The sequence below is a fragment of the Triticum dicoccoides genome, chromosome 4A (genome assembly GCF_002162155.2).
Source record: "Triticum dicoccoides isolate Atlit2015 ecotype Zavitan chromosome 4A, WEW_v2.0, whole genome shotgun sequence".
In the NCBI taxonomy this organism is placed as follows: Eukaryota; Viridiplantae; Streptophyta; class Magnoliopsida; order Poales; family Poaceae; genus Triticum; species Triticum dicoccoides.
This window is the reverse complement of record NC_041386.1, coordinates 546617820-546630083: the sequence shown is the minus strand read 5'-3', so window position 1 is coordinate 546630083 and position 12264 is coordinate 546617820. Positions and strand designations below refer to the sequence as shown.

The following is a 12264-nucleotide window of genomic DNA, read 5'->3' as shown; positions in this document are numbered from 1 at the left end:
CCCCCTCCGCGACGGCGAGCCGCCGCCACGCTCCACCCTCCTCCGCCCTAGTCCCTGCTACCCGGCTGCTGCGCCCCTTCCCCTAAAAGGGAAAACTCCCCCCTTCCTTCATTGCGCCCCCAGTCTTTACCGCGCGACTGCCGCCGCCGTGCCCTCTCCCGGCGGTCGGCTCTGTGTACAAGAGCTGTCCTGGTGCTACACGGCCACCGCACGCCGCCCCAGTCCGGGGACAGCTCGCCTTCAGCTGCCCGTTCCGCCGCCGAGTGTATGCCAAGATGCCAGGTACGCCCGAATTTGGACCTCCCAATCCCTCCCGCAGTCCGGCCGAAATAGGTCGCGCGATTCGTGGCCCTTGTTGTCCCAAGCTGACTCCTTGTTGTCCTCTTCTTGTTAATTTTGTAGCCGGGGAAAAGGAGGAGAGGGTGACCATGGAGGTCACCGACGAGATGCTCAAGACCATGGAGGTCGGCTTGGCCTTCCGGGACTATGTAAGGCCTTTAATTCGTTTCTCTTAGCTCTGATTGGAACTATGAGCTATCCCTTTTCGCTTGATCTTTTATCGAAAAGCAAGAAGCTCATGCGGATAGCTGATTGTCTTAGGGTGTGTTTGGATTGCCACCAATGTCTGCCCTACCAAATTTTGTTCATGGCCAAAACATTGGTCTTTGTTTGGGTGATTGCCAGCTTTTAGGCATGACAATGCCTCTCTCTGGCAATCTAGTTCATTTTTCTAGCCAATGTTGGCCAACTTATTGGCAAGCAAAACCTCAACCTAAATCACAAACCAAACACACCCTTAGTACTGGAGCAACTTACATTGGTCCGAAGAGGGGATTGTAGTAGTGTTATTAGGTTTTGTAGAAGAAAAAAGTAGTGCTTTCGCATTGATTGCAAGATGGATTGAAATAGTGCTTCCACCTTCCAGTAAGGACTTAGCTAATCCAAATTCCAAAGGAGTAGAGATGCTTGTGGACTTAGTTTAGATTGCCAGAATACAAATACATAGAGTTTGGAATCTTCTATATCTAAATAGCCAGCCCCCACTAACCTACTTCTCTCAACATGCACATATGCCACCTCAACACGCAAATATGGATGAGAAAAGGCCCACCTCAACATACAAACATGCATGGGAATAGATCCACCTCAATAAATAAATATAGCAAATCATGTGTACTTTTTGTTTTAGTTCTCATATTATTAAGATAAATACTCACTCCGTAAACTAATATAAGAGTGTTTAGAGGGTGTTTGTTTACAGGGACTTATTGGTTTAGGGACTTAAAAAAGTCCATATAAGTCCCATCTAAACCAAACAGGAGGGACTTATAGGGACTTAAAGTGGGCATTTGGGACTTATGAAATAAGACTCTCAAGGAGGGACTTATAGGGACTTATAGTTGTAATATGGTCTTTTAGTCCATGTTAAGTCCCAGGAACCAAACATGTAGGGACTTTTTAGGGACTTGGGACTTATAAGTTGGAACTAAAAAAAGTCCTAAGACTTATGAACCAAACAGGGCCTTAGATCACTACTTTAGTAATCTAAACAGTCTTATATTTCTTTACAGAGGGAGTATATATGTTCCATACAACCAAATCTCATAGGAAAATATTGCTATCAATTCCCGCTGCAACGCACGCGGTGTCATCTATTGTACATTGGATAGTAGTGCTTAATGGGTTTGTTTTAGTAGTCTTTTTTTGTTTTTACATTAATTGGATACCATAATATCAAATTGCAAACGGTGTTTTGAACTAACTACGAACAACTTGCTGAGCTTAGAACATAATAACAGCCACCTCTTAGAAGTCTGCTCCTAATTTTGTATTTGAAAAGTCTCTCCTTTCAAAGAAGCATGCATGTGATGAATGCTTATATTTTTTCAGCTTACATATAGTCACTTAATTTTACTTTACATGCATCTTTTCCAGATCATGACATATTTCACTTTACCATAGTAACTTGATATTGTGCTATACAATAATTTTATGGCAGATTGGCAGAATTAGTTCTATGGATTTCCACAGCAAGGCTACAAACTATCTGGTGACAGCCAGTGATGATGAATCGATACGCCTATATGACATTCAAAATGCTGTGTGAGTACAAATTATTACTTAATTTTCTTCTGAAGTTCATGTTATATAATCAGTAAAGAGCTTGATTATATATTATTAGCACAAGACACAATTTCCTAAGATCTAGCTTTGATATTTGGTTTGCTAGTTGTTCTGTTTACTATATAGTACATTATGTTATTGTTGGATTTGTTTAATATGCAATGGTTTTGGTTAGGCTATACTACACTTGGCTTTTGAAAATGATTTGTTCGACAACTATATGTGGTAAAACCAATATTTGAAAGCAGTCTAATAACTAATTATAAATAGAATTTGATATATATCTGATCAGGGGATACACATGATGCCACTCCAAGCCAGATGGCACAGCCTCTCCCGGTCCAGCCTGGCATTCTCTGTATGCCTGGCCCCACATGATTACTGTATTTATTTTTTGTACTAGTAGTTTAGCAAATTTCCTAGTATGGAAGTGACTCAATGCATATAGACTATTGTAGTGATTGTATTTTTTTAATGTAGTCAGTGCTGTATTAGTCCATGATATGTATTTCATTTCTAATGAAGTTAAAAATTTCAGATGTTTGAAGACCATTAATAGCAAAAAGTATGGGGTTGAACTGGTGTGCTTCACTACTAACCCAACTCTTGTCTTGTATTCCTCGAAAAATGGTTGGGATGGTAAGTAATATACCCTGTCTTCGCTTAAGAGGGGTTTAAGACGTATACTGAAAAGAATGCACTTTTGCAGAATCTCTGCGTCTACTCTCTCTAAATGATAACCGGTTTGTAAGATATTTCAAAGGCCATCTTGACAGGTCTGTTGTACGTAAGACAAATTATGGCCACATATTTCAGTTAATCTAACACGAACAAAAAATCCTTACGCTGTTTGCCTTTTCCAGGGTTGTTGCTATGTCATTATGTTATGAGAAAGACAGTTTTCTATCTGGTTCACTTGATCGAACTGTTCTCCTATGGGATCTGAGGGCTGACAAAGCACAGGTACAACTATTGATACTGTAAACTAGAAAACGCTATATAATAAAACCTCTTTCTGATTGGTCTTTCGTCCATGTCACTTAACTACTCTCTCCTTCCATCTATATAGGGCCTAATGCGTTTTGTAAGACCGTCTTTGACTATTGACAAGATTAATAGTACATGACATGCACAATGTGAAAATTGTATCATTGAAAACTCCTTTCACACATGAATTTAACGGTGTGCATTGTGTAAGTTGCATGTCATATATTATTGCTCTAATATTTGGTCAAAGTTAGCCTCGAAAAACGCATTAGGCCCTATATAGATGGAAGGAGGGAGTAGCTGCAATTACAGTTAACAGAGCTATTATGGATTTGTTTCTACTTTTTCTTCTCTGTTAAACCATCTTCTTATTCTCCTTCAGATGATTATCCTGAAGCTAAGTATACCAAGTACTACAGTTGGGATCGAATCCTTAACATTCCTGTAGTTGTTAATATTTTTGTTCCGGGATGATCATTATTGGATTTGCAGTGGTAAAGCTGCTGCCTTGTGACCATGAGGTCACGGGTTCAAGTCCTGGAAACGGCCTCTAGCAAAAATGTAGGGAAAGGCTGCGTGCAATAGACCCAAAGTGGTCGGACCCTTCCCCGGACCCTGCGCAAGCGGGAGCTACATGCACCGGGCTGCCCTTTATGATCATTATTGGATTTACTGTATTATTATTTTAAAGGCACAAGGTGTCTTGGATATGGTCAATTTATTTATCTGGATTTCTTAACATCTAAACACATATGGTGGCATCATAGTTGAAGTATTGGATGATTTCTGGCCAGTAAAATGTTCCCTTTGGATTTTGTAGGGCTTGCTGCGTGTGCAAGGGAGGCCCGCAGTTTCATATGATGATCAGGGTTTAGTTTTCGCAGTTGCTTATGGTGGTTATGTAAGGATGTTTGATGCTCGAAAATTTGAGAAGGTATTAGTGATTGAATGTGTTGTTTGACTTGAATTGTTCGATACGTTTTAACTATCTTACATCCCTAGGGGCCTTTTGATATTTTCTCCGTTGGTAATGACGAATCAGAAGCCAATATGATAAAGTTCAGCAGTGATGGAAGGCGGCTTCTTTTAACCACCAAAGCAGGGTGTATTCATGTGCTAGATTCATTTCATGGCAACAGTGTAAGCATTTGAACTACCGACTGTCATTCAAGTAATGCAGGCTGAAGGACTTAGAAAACACTCCTATGACCTTGGAAAACACTCCTACGACTACCTTTTTTGCAGCTAGCAACTTTCAATGTTAAGCCAGTTGTAACCAATTCGACATTGGAGGCATCATTCAGCCCTGATGGAAACCATATTATATCTGGTTAGAAACCCTTCCCTATCACCCTTTCCTATCATCACTCCATTCTCTTTTCTTAACTAAACCAGTAACCTATTCATTTATTTTATTTTTGTTCTTGCAGGCTCTGGTGATGGTAGTGTTTATGCTTGGAGCGTTAGAAGTGGAAAGAAGGTATGGAAGAACCTGGCATGTTACTTTTGTAGTCAAATTATTATGTATATGTTTTAGTTGCTTATAAGTGACACACAATGATGGTCGGGCCTGCAGGTTGCGCGGTGGGGGAGCACAGATAGCGAGCCACCATTGGTTAGGTGGGCTCCAGGATCGTTGATGTTCTTGACTGGATCTTCAGAACTATCCTGCTGGGTCCCGGACCTATCGAAGCTGGGATCGTTTGCCGTTACCAAGTAAACTGATTGTTCTTGTAAGTTTGCGTACATTACTTTTATCCATCTGCATAAGAGTAATTTGATTTTCCCACGTTAAGAAAAAAAGCTCGTTGTTTTCTGTAGATACTGACATTTGACGGATCAATGCGGCTTATCAAGTATGCATATCTAGGTAGCAAGGATGATCGACTTTCCACTGGCATTCAGCTGTGAATATGAGGAAGAATAAGCTGTTGTAGCACATTGTATGTCTAGATGTTGGCCTCTCATCTCTCATGTGTCGTTAGGCTTTCCGCGACACTGTTTGCCTTGGTAGAGTGTATGTATAACTGTAAAGTAAGCTCCTCATTGCACACAGATGTGATATTGAATTGAAACCATGAGCTGTGTGAACAGGTTTTAGCGATTTATCGTGTTTTATTATAATCATGTAGCACTGCACTCAGTATGATGCCAGTAGCTGATATTACTGTTTCGAAGTGTGAGCTTGCCAAATTTACCTTTGTAACGAGGTGAAGTGGTGATATTAATATCTGAACAAGCAGATTTGCTTTACTAAGTGGTGCCAAAACACTAGTAACGTACGATGCAAAAAACAAGCGGGAATTTGCGATCCTGTACTGATATACAAATGGTGCTGAGCAAATGCGCAATGCAAAAAGTTAGCTTAGTCATTTCCTGGTCTGCTGAGCAAACGGCCGGTCATGGTTTCCATGCCGCTATGCTGCCCACTTGTGCTAACAGGCTTGCGAAGAAACTTCTGATCTCAGATCGCCGTCGGCCGTCCCCTGGACCTGCGCGGCGTACTGCAGGTTCCAGAGAACCTCTTCGATGGAGGGCCGGGTTGAGGATTCAACGGATAGGCATTTGATCGTGATGGAGACCACCATTGACAGTGAGTCCTGCGATGAGGTCCCGAGCACGACCGGATCCAGAACGTGCTCACGCTCTTCCTGGCATGATAGAGACATAACCTGCAGATACAGGCAAATATTTCTCAGACAGTGAATTAGTGTTCTTTTCGCTCATAAGTGTTGGCACAAACAAAGCATATCCATGTTGGCTGCAGAGAGATGTGGGGCCTTACCCGAAACACTGATCATGACAAATTAGTCAGGATACTGAATTCTGTATGAGCTTCTCTGTGAGCAGCATCACTGAGAAGGTTCATGCACCTAACAGATCACTTTTAGTTTACTACATACACATGTCTACTACTCCCTCCGTTTCTAAATATAAGACCTTTTAGAGATTTCAAATACGGGCTACATACGGATGTATATAGACGTATTTTACAGTGTAGATTCACTCGTTTTGCTCCGTATGTAGTCCGCGTTGGAATCTCTAAAAAGACTTGTATTAGGAACGGAGGGAGTACATAGGATGTATGATAATGATTCTGATAATTTAATCTCTTAGTAGACAGACCACAACCAACTCAGATCTTTATAAGAGTAGAGATAAAGATGATTTCACTCCCAAATATCACTAAGAAATCTAAGCCAACACTGCAATCCCTTTCTGGGTAGGCAGGTAATTGTGTTATAACCATGTTAGCAAAAACAAATGTGTATACTAACAGTGATAAACCATAGGAAACCCTGTTTTCTTTAGTTATCACATGAGGCATAAAAACAGTAGTACGGGCCTTCTTTGGAGCGCAGATTCTAAAAGGGAATGGATGGAAAAACATAGGATTGGAGTCATGGCTTGTGAAATCATTTTTTTTTACTGAAGGCTTGTGAAATCGTTGTGAAATAAAACCAAGAAAACAAGCATATTGAGTATTGCAAAGCCAAATAAAACATGAATATGAGGCAAGGATCCATCTAAGCATTGTCTAAATCTTCACTACAAAGCAAGAGGGGGGACACATACCAGTTCACTTAAAATAAAAGGATCTCCTTTTCTATGTAATTTGGAGCCCATAAGTGCTTCAAGTATAATGCAACCAAAAGAACATACATCATCCTGCAAAGTTTCCCTACAAAAACATCGATAGACGTTACAGCTTCGACATGGCTGAGCGCCTGAGCATCAATTTATAGAATGCTTCAACTCTGTAACCAGATTTGCTTATCTATTTTAGTAATTTGGTGCAATGGTAGATGACTCAGGGACTTACAATTCTTCAGCGTTATTTTGTATGTATCTCTGCCTTTCTCCTATTGCCTGTAAATCCAAAGAACTAGTGGCATTAAAAACAAGCATGGATTATCCTCAATGCACATGTATTAAAAAGAGGGGATCAAACATGATATGATACTTTTGTTTAAATGGCAAACCTCATGTTTGTATATCTCCTCTGTGATTATGGACAAACCGTAGTCACTCAGTTTTGCAATATGGTGTTCATCAAGCAAAATATTAGAAGTTTTCAACCGATTATACAAGGAACCAGGAATTATTCCTGTATGTAAGAAATGAACAGCCCTTGCAATGCCGATCAGCACATGTAGTCTATCACACCATTTCAGTGTTTTCTCAGGAGTAGAGCCTGCCAAGAAAGGCATAGATAATTGAATGGTTATCAACTCATATAACCTTAATTGCCCATATTTAGGTGTAGTTCCTTACCAGAAAGATAAGAAGACAGAGTCCCATTAGGTACATATTCATAAACAAGAAAGACCCTTTTTACACTTGACTCATCAACTGCGTTGTCAGTACAGTGCCCCAAGAGGCAAACCAAATTTGGGTGGCGAAGCTTCGCGAGTAGATCTAATCGAAGCTTTAGATTTCTTATTGAATATCTGTGGTGCAATGCCAAACATCTTATCGCAATCACGGTTCCATTCTCTAGTTTTCCCTTGTATAGCTGAAGATCAAGGAAAAAAAAGTGTATGACAACCAAGCTGTAACATATGCAACACAAAAACAGTATGGCTATAGAAACTTGAATGCTAGGAAATTTTCCAACTTGCATCAGTATGAAGTCGAGTAATTACGTTGTTAATATTTTTAGAGGTACTTCTATTATGCTTTTAATATTTAATGTAAATTCGAATTTAATTTGGTGAATCTTTGAACAAATCAGCAAACCTTTCCAATGGATCCCTCGCCTAAAAATGCTGACCGTTCAAAGCATTTTGTTGCTTCTTTCAGCTCTTCTAAAGAAAATACACGATGTGTGGGCATTATTTGCGACCCAAACTTCACGGCTTGAGATATGTACCCTGTAATGAAGAGAGCTAAAAAATGATTCAAAGTGACACGAAATAAAGAAGTAAAACTTTCTCTCCTTGCTCATTCAGGGAGGGATTTGCAAATAGGATATCAGAATTTATTGAAAACATGGAAATACCACCATCTATGCCATTCAGCTGAAGAACATTTGGATACAGTTACAAGGTATATGACAGTGCAGAGTAGGTATAAAGTGGGAGCAAGGGCAGGATAGTTAACATGTAAAAGTATGTGGATTAACATTCCCTGTATAAAGCATCTGAACTCGTAAAGCATCACATTTGCTTCATCTAAGAGCATGGTTAATAGTATAGCCAACATCCGGTTTTATGAAGTTGCCACATCATCTAGAGCCAACCTAATAGCCTGCTAGTACAATAGTTAGTCGTACTAGTATACTATACCATTAATATGTGGCCCCACTTTTTGTCTCACAAAGTATGTTGGCGCTTGTGCCACAGCCGGCTACAAGTTTACAGCCCGCTTCTCTTCTCTCTCCTCTTCTCTCTCCTCCAACTAAGCACAAATACTATATTTAAATCCTTATAGCCTGCTTATGTCACCTTATTGTATACTTGCTCTAAAGAGGAAAGAAATGGGCTGGCTAACTTCACGCATTTTCGTAAGTAGAAAAGCAAACAATGGGATTCAGTTACTGGGAAACAAGTCTTACTTGCACTTTCTAGCAGTTCGGAGGACATTCCTGGAGTCGAATTATCTTGCATTTGCTTTTGCAGCAACTGTTGTTCTGCTGTAACTCTCTGACAGTTTCTTTTGTTTGATGCCATTAGTAGAAGAGAAAGAACAAGCACAATCAGCACTATACCGACAATAGTAACCACAAGTCCAACATCCTTGCCTGATCTTCCCCCCTTATGAGGTTGTTGACAATAGTTAGCCTCATGCTGGTGTTCAGGGTCAGCACTAAAGCAATTCCCGTCAAACTTAACAACCCTGTTATTCAAGTTGGCGCTTAGACAAGCAGGCAGGTCACCTGTGATTCGGTTAGTAGACAGATCCACAAAGCCCAGGGTGCTGCTGCATGTTAAACTACTCGAAAGTGATCCGCTGAGCATGTTTGCTGCCAGGTTCAAGTAACTGATGTTTGGGAGATCAAAGAGTTCTTCAGGAGGACTGCCCTCGAGAAAGTTGAATGAGAGATCAAGGTGTTGGAGCCTTTTCAGTTGACCAAACTTTTCAGGAATTTCACCCTTGAATGAGTTCTTGCTAAGCAGGACTGTCACCAATGCTGTAGGCATGTCTGGAAGCTCTCCGTCCAACTCGTTGTCCCTCAAATCCAACATCTCAAGTTTTACCAAACTACCCAAAGCTGGAACCTCGCCTGAGATATTGTTGCCAGCAAGAGCTAGCTCGGTAAGCATTGTAGCTTTACCAACTGATGCTGGTATTGACCCCTTCAACCGGTTACGCTGCAAACGAAGGACCGTGAGGTTCGAGAGCGAACCAAACCAGTCTGGCACAGTTCCATTGAAGTAGTTACCATCCAGTGTCAGGGTCTGAAGCCTCGACATGGCTGACAGCTTCGGAGGGATCGATCCATACAGAAAATTTGAGCTCAGGTCAAGCACTTGAAGCGAAGACAGCCGGTGAATCTTGTCGGGGAGAGGGCCCCATAAGCCCAAAGACACCAGGATCAGAACCCGCAAGGTAGTTAACCTTGTCAGCGTAGTGACAAATGAGTCGATAACAAAGGCTTCAGAGAGGCTAACATTTGGAAGAGGATAGCCACTGAACTTTGGTGGCTTGGTGATCCTATCACCGACGATCTTGAGCTCCGTAACGGCATCCCCCTCGCACGTTACGGTGACCACCGAAGTGGGCTGAGTGTAGCAGGTGTTGCCACTTGGGTTGTTCCAGACTTCCAGCTGCCTAGGGTACTCCAGCTGCTTCCTGAGCTGCTGCAGCAGCTCACTTTCTGAGGACTGCTCGCTTGTTCGGCATAACATCAAACAGGTTATGGCCATCACAAGGGCACTTAACTGCCAAGCCATTGCAGCCCAGCTTTGTGCCCAGACTGTATCTTCTTTCAACTGTCTGCCTGTGTATTATTGGCAAGTTGTACGCTTTCCAATTTCTCAACCAGGAGTTTCAGAGTTTCAGCCAGGATTTTGATATTGAAAGGCAGGGTGGAGAATCGCAGCAGCAAAATTGTTCGTTGAATGAACTTTGCTTTTATTGATCTCACAGGACAGTTTCCTGCGCGAAAATTAACAATTTTTAATAAGTTAGTGAGGACGAAATAATGAAGGCCGAAAGCAAATGTGTCTTATCCTAAAAGAAAGGGTAGCAAATCTGTCACAGAAGCTGATTCGCATAAAATCGCTCACCGTAAAAACAGTCCAAACTATTTTGGCGGCGGGTTGCAGCAAATCTCAAACAAGGTCTAGTCCAGTTTGAACAAGAAAAGCAGAGGGGATAGTTTTTACTTGTTAGCAGTAAAAATATATTTGAAGCTGCAGGCTTGTAAAACTGTTTGGACCCGACAAAGAAAATTACACACTGTGACAACTACAGGGGGGAGAGCATTGATTTTCAATAAGTGCACAACAGCAACTACAGTAAATTGACCATATTCTACTTTAAATACAGATATCTCAAACTCGTCAGTTGATTTTTGAATGAATGTTAAAACTCCTCTTGCAAGCAAAAAGCAGAAGGGGGGAAATGATAAACAAGTTAGATACGCACAAATCTGAGCTTGCAAGCAAAAACATAAAAAAAATACAGCCAAAAAAGCAGCAAACTTGAAGGCAAAACAAAATTGCGGTGGGGAAAGGAAAATGTAATAATTTCTTTGTGTGCATTTTTGGACGTTCTCTGCCATTATCTATACACACAAACAAACAAAAAACTCAAAATGATAAAGCAAATTGAAGCAAATTGGAGTTTCCAGGTAGAGATGTGTGGGGAATCTCTTCACACGGGGAAGAGGAAGAATGCATAAACTTCACTCCAAATCACACACAGAAACAGGGCAAGAAAACTGAAAAGAAACAGGGACGCACGAAGGTAACAAGAACAGAAGCATAGTTTATCAACACTGGAAATTAACCACCGCAGAGAAATAAGAAGAATATCTGACCTGAATGCCGGCCGCCGAGGGTCTCCCCAAGAACCACCGCCGCAGGAGCTTCCCCACCTCCTTGCTCACCCCCAAGTTCAGGAGCGGGCAAGAATTAAGGGAGGGAGAGACGTGGCAGGTGAGACGCGCGGCTGCCCGCGGCGCGAGAGACGCTGGCTGCCGCTGCTTCTGCTTGCTTCAGGGCCCCAATGCACATGGGATCTCTCACCCGCCTCCCCCAGCAAGCGAGCCGCGAGACGGCGACGGGCCTCCTCCACCTGCAAGCGAGTAATGGCCCGTCGGCGGGGTGACGGACGCTCGCGCAGCCGAGCCAACGCTACCCAGCTGCTGCCCACCGGCTACCGCTACACCTCACCACCAGGGAGAGAGATCAATCGAGCAGCCATCCTCCATTGTTACTGCTGTGCTTTACAGTGCTCGGGACGGGGCCTGGCGACTGGCACCGGCGGCAGCAGGGCGAGCAATAAAAGCACGAGGCGGAGTGGTTGGGGCAGCGGAGTAACCGCTTTAATGTCTTTTTTGACTGCGCTGCGCCTCTGGGAGCGGGACTGCCGACTGCGTGGGGAGAGACCGAGAGAGTGAAGGCAGCCAGCCGTCTGGGAAGGATCCCGAGCTCGTCTGGGATCGTCTGCGCTCATCGGTCCTGGTGATCTGTGATGGATGGATACGGTCTCTGCTGTAGCAGTGGAATTTTGCCGTAAGTTTTTGTATAGATGGGTTGATCTGATGTGATCGTTGCCCATGGTCCACGGCTTTGGATGCACGCTACCAAGGAGATTGTCCTTGTATTTTGCACGCTAGTAGATGCATACATAAGGGTGCCCGTTCTTGGTCCAGAATGCAAAGGTGTAGTACTTCTCCAAACAGTAAAACACGGATTGACTCCGGGGGTTCATCATCACAATACACTTTCTTTTTATAAATTTACGCTTTTAGTTTAAATTTAAAACATATACGTGAGGTGGTATTAATTTGATGAATTACGTTGTGTGCTTGAACAATGCAAACAATTCCCGCCCGTGCGCTTCGGCCAGTAAATCAGGCCCATGTGTTTTTTATAATTAATCCATTGTTCTATTAGTCTGCTATTAAAAAAAATGGTTCGCTGAAAAAGAAACATACGCATTTGCCTCCTCCTCAACCCTGGGTGTGTGCCCAAGCTGCCG

The 12264-nt window shown here is 42.4% G+C and overlaps 2 protein-coding genes across 5 annotated transcripts; one reads left to right on the top strand and one right to left on the bottom strand.

The window, feature by feature from the left end:
* Positions 1 to 6: 6 nt before the first annotated feature.
* Positions 7 to 5238, top strand: LOC119286676 (protein ANTHESIS POMOTING FACTOR 1-like). 2 transcript variants are annotated; one of them, XM_037566101.1, is made up of 12 exons: positions 7 to 279; positions 402 to 488; positions 2000 to 2103; positions 2663 to 2763; positions 2834 to 2900; positions 2988 to 3087; positions 3932 to 4045; positions 4114 to 4251; positions 4357 to 4441; positions 4542 to 4591; positions 4688 to 4841; positions 4933 to 5238. In XM_037566101.1, the coding sequence occupies exons 1-11, from the start codon at positions 268 to 270 to the stop codon at positions 4829 to 4831; spliced, it is 1002 nt and encodes a 333-aa protein (XP_037421998.1). In that variant the 5' UTR covers positions 7 to 267; the 3' UTR covers positions 4832 to 4841; positions 4933 to 5238. The 2 variants fall into 2 exon arrangements, with proteins under 2 accessions (XP_037421998.1, XP_037421999.1); XM_037566102.1 differs by having other exon boundaries at positions 7 to 282; positions 403 to 488; positions 4688 to 4844.
* Positions 5239 to 5327: 89 nt separating this feature from the next.
* On the bottom strand, positions 5328 to 11658 carry LOC119286675 (probable inactive leucine-rich repeat receptor-like protein kinase At3g03770). Of its 3 annotated transcripts, XR_005140620.1 has the most exons (9): positions 11099 to 11658; positions 8669 to 10212; positions 7852 to 7985; positions 7387 to 7627; positions 7095 to 7306; positions 6935 to 6981; positions 6688 to 6793; positions 5897 to 5984; positions 5668 to 5783 (listed from the first exon to the last, which is right to left on the bottom strand). XR_005140620.1 is itself a non-coding variant. In XM_037566099.1 (8 exons), exons 2-8 carry the CDS (start codon positions 10005 to 10007, stop codon positions 5547 to 5549), a joined length of 2316 nt encoding a protein of 771 aa, XP_037421996.1. In that variant the 5' UTR covers positions 10008 to 10212; positions 11099 to 11656; the 3' UTR covers positions 5328 to 5546. The 3 variants fall into 3 exon arrangements, 2 of the variants coding, with proteins under 2 accessions (XP_037421996.1, XP_037421997.1); XM_037566099.1 differs by lacking the exon at positions 5897 to 5984 and having other exon boundaries at positions 5328 to 5783; positions 11099 to 11656; XM_037566100.1 differs by lacking the exon at positions 5668 to 5783 and having other exon boundaries at positions 5790 to 5984.
* Positions 11659 to 12264: the final 606 nt, after the last annotated feature.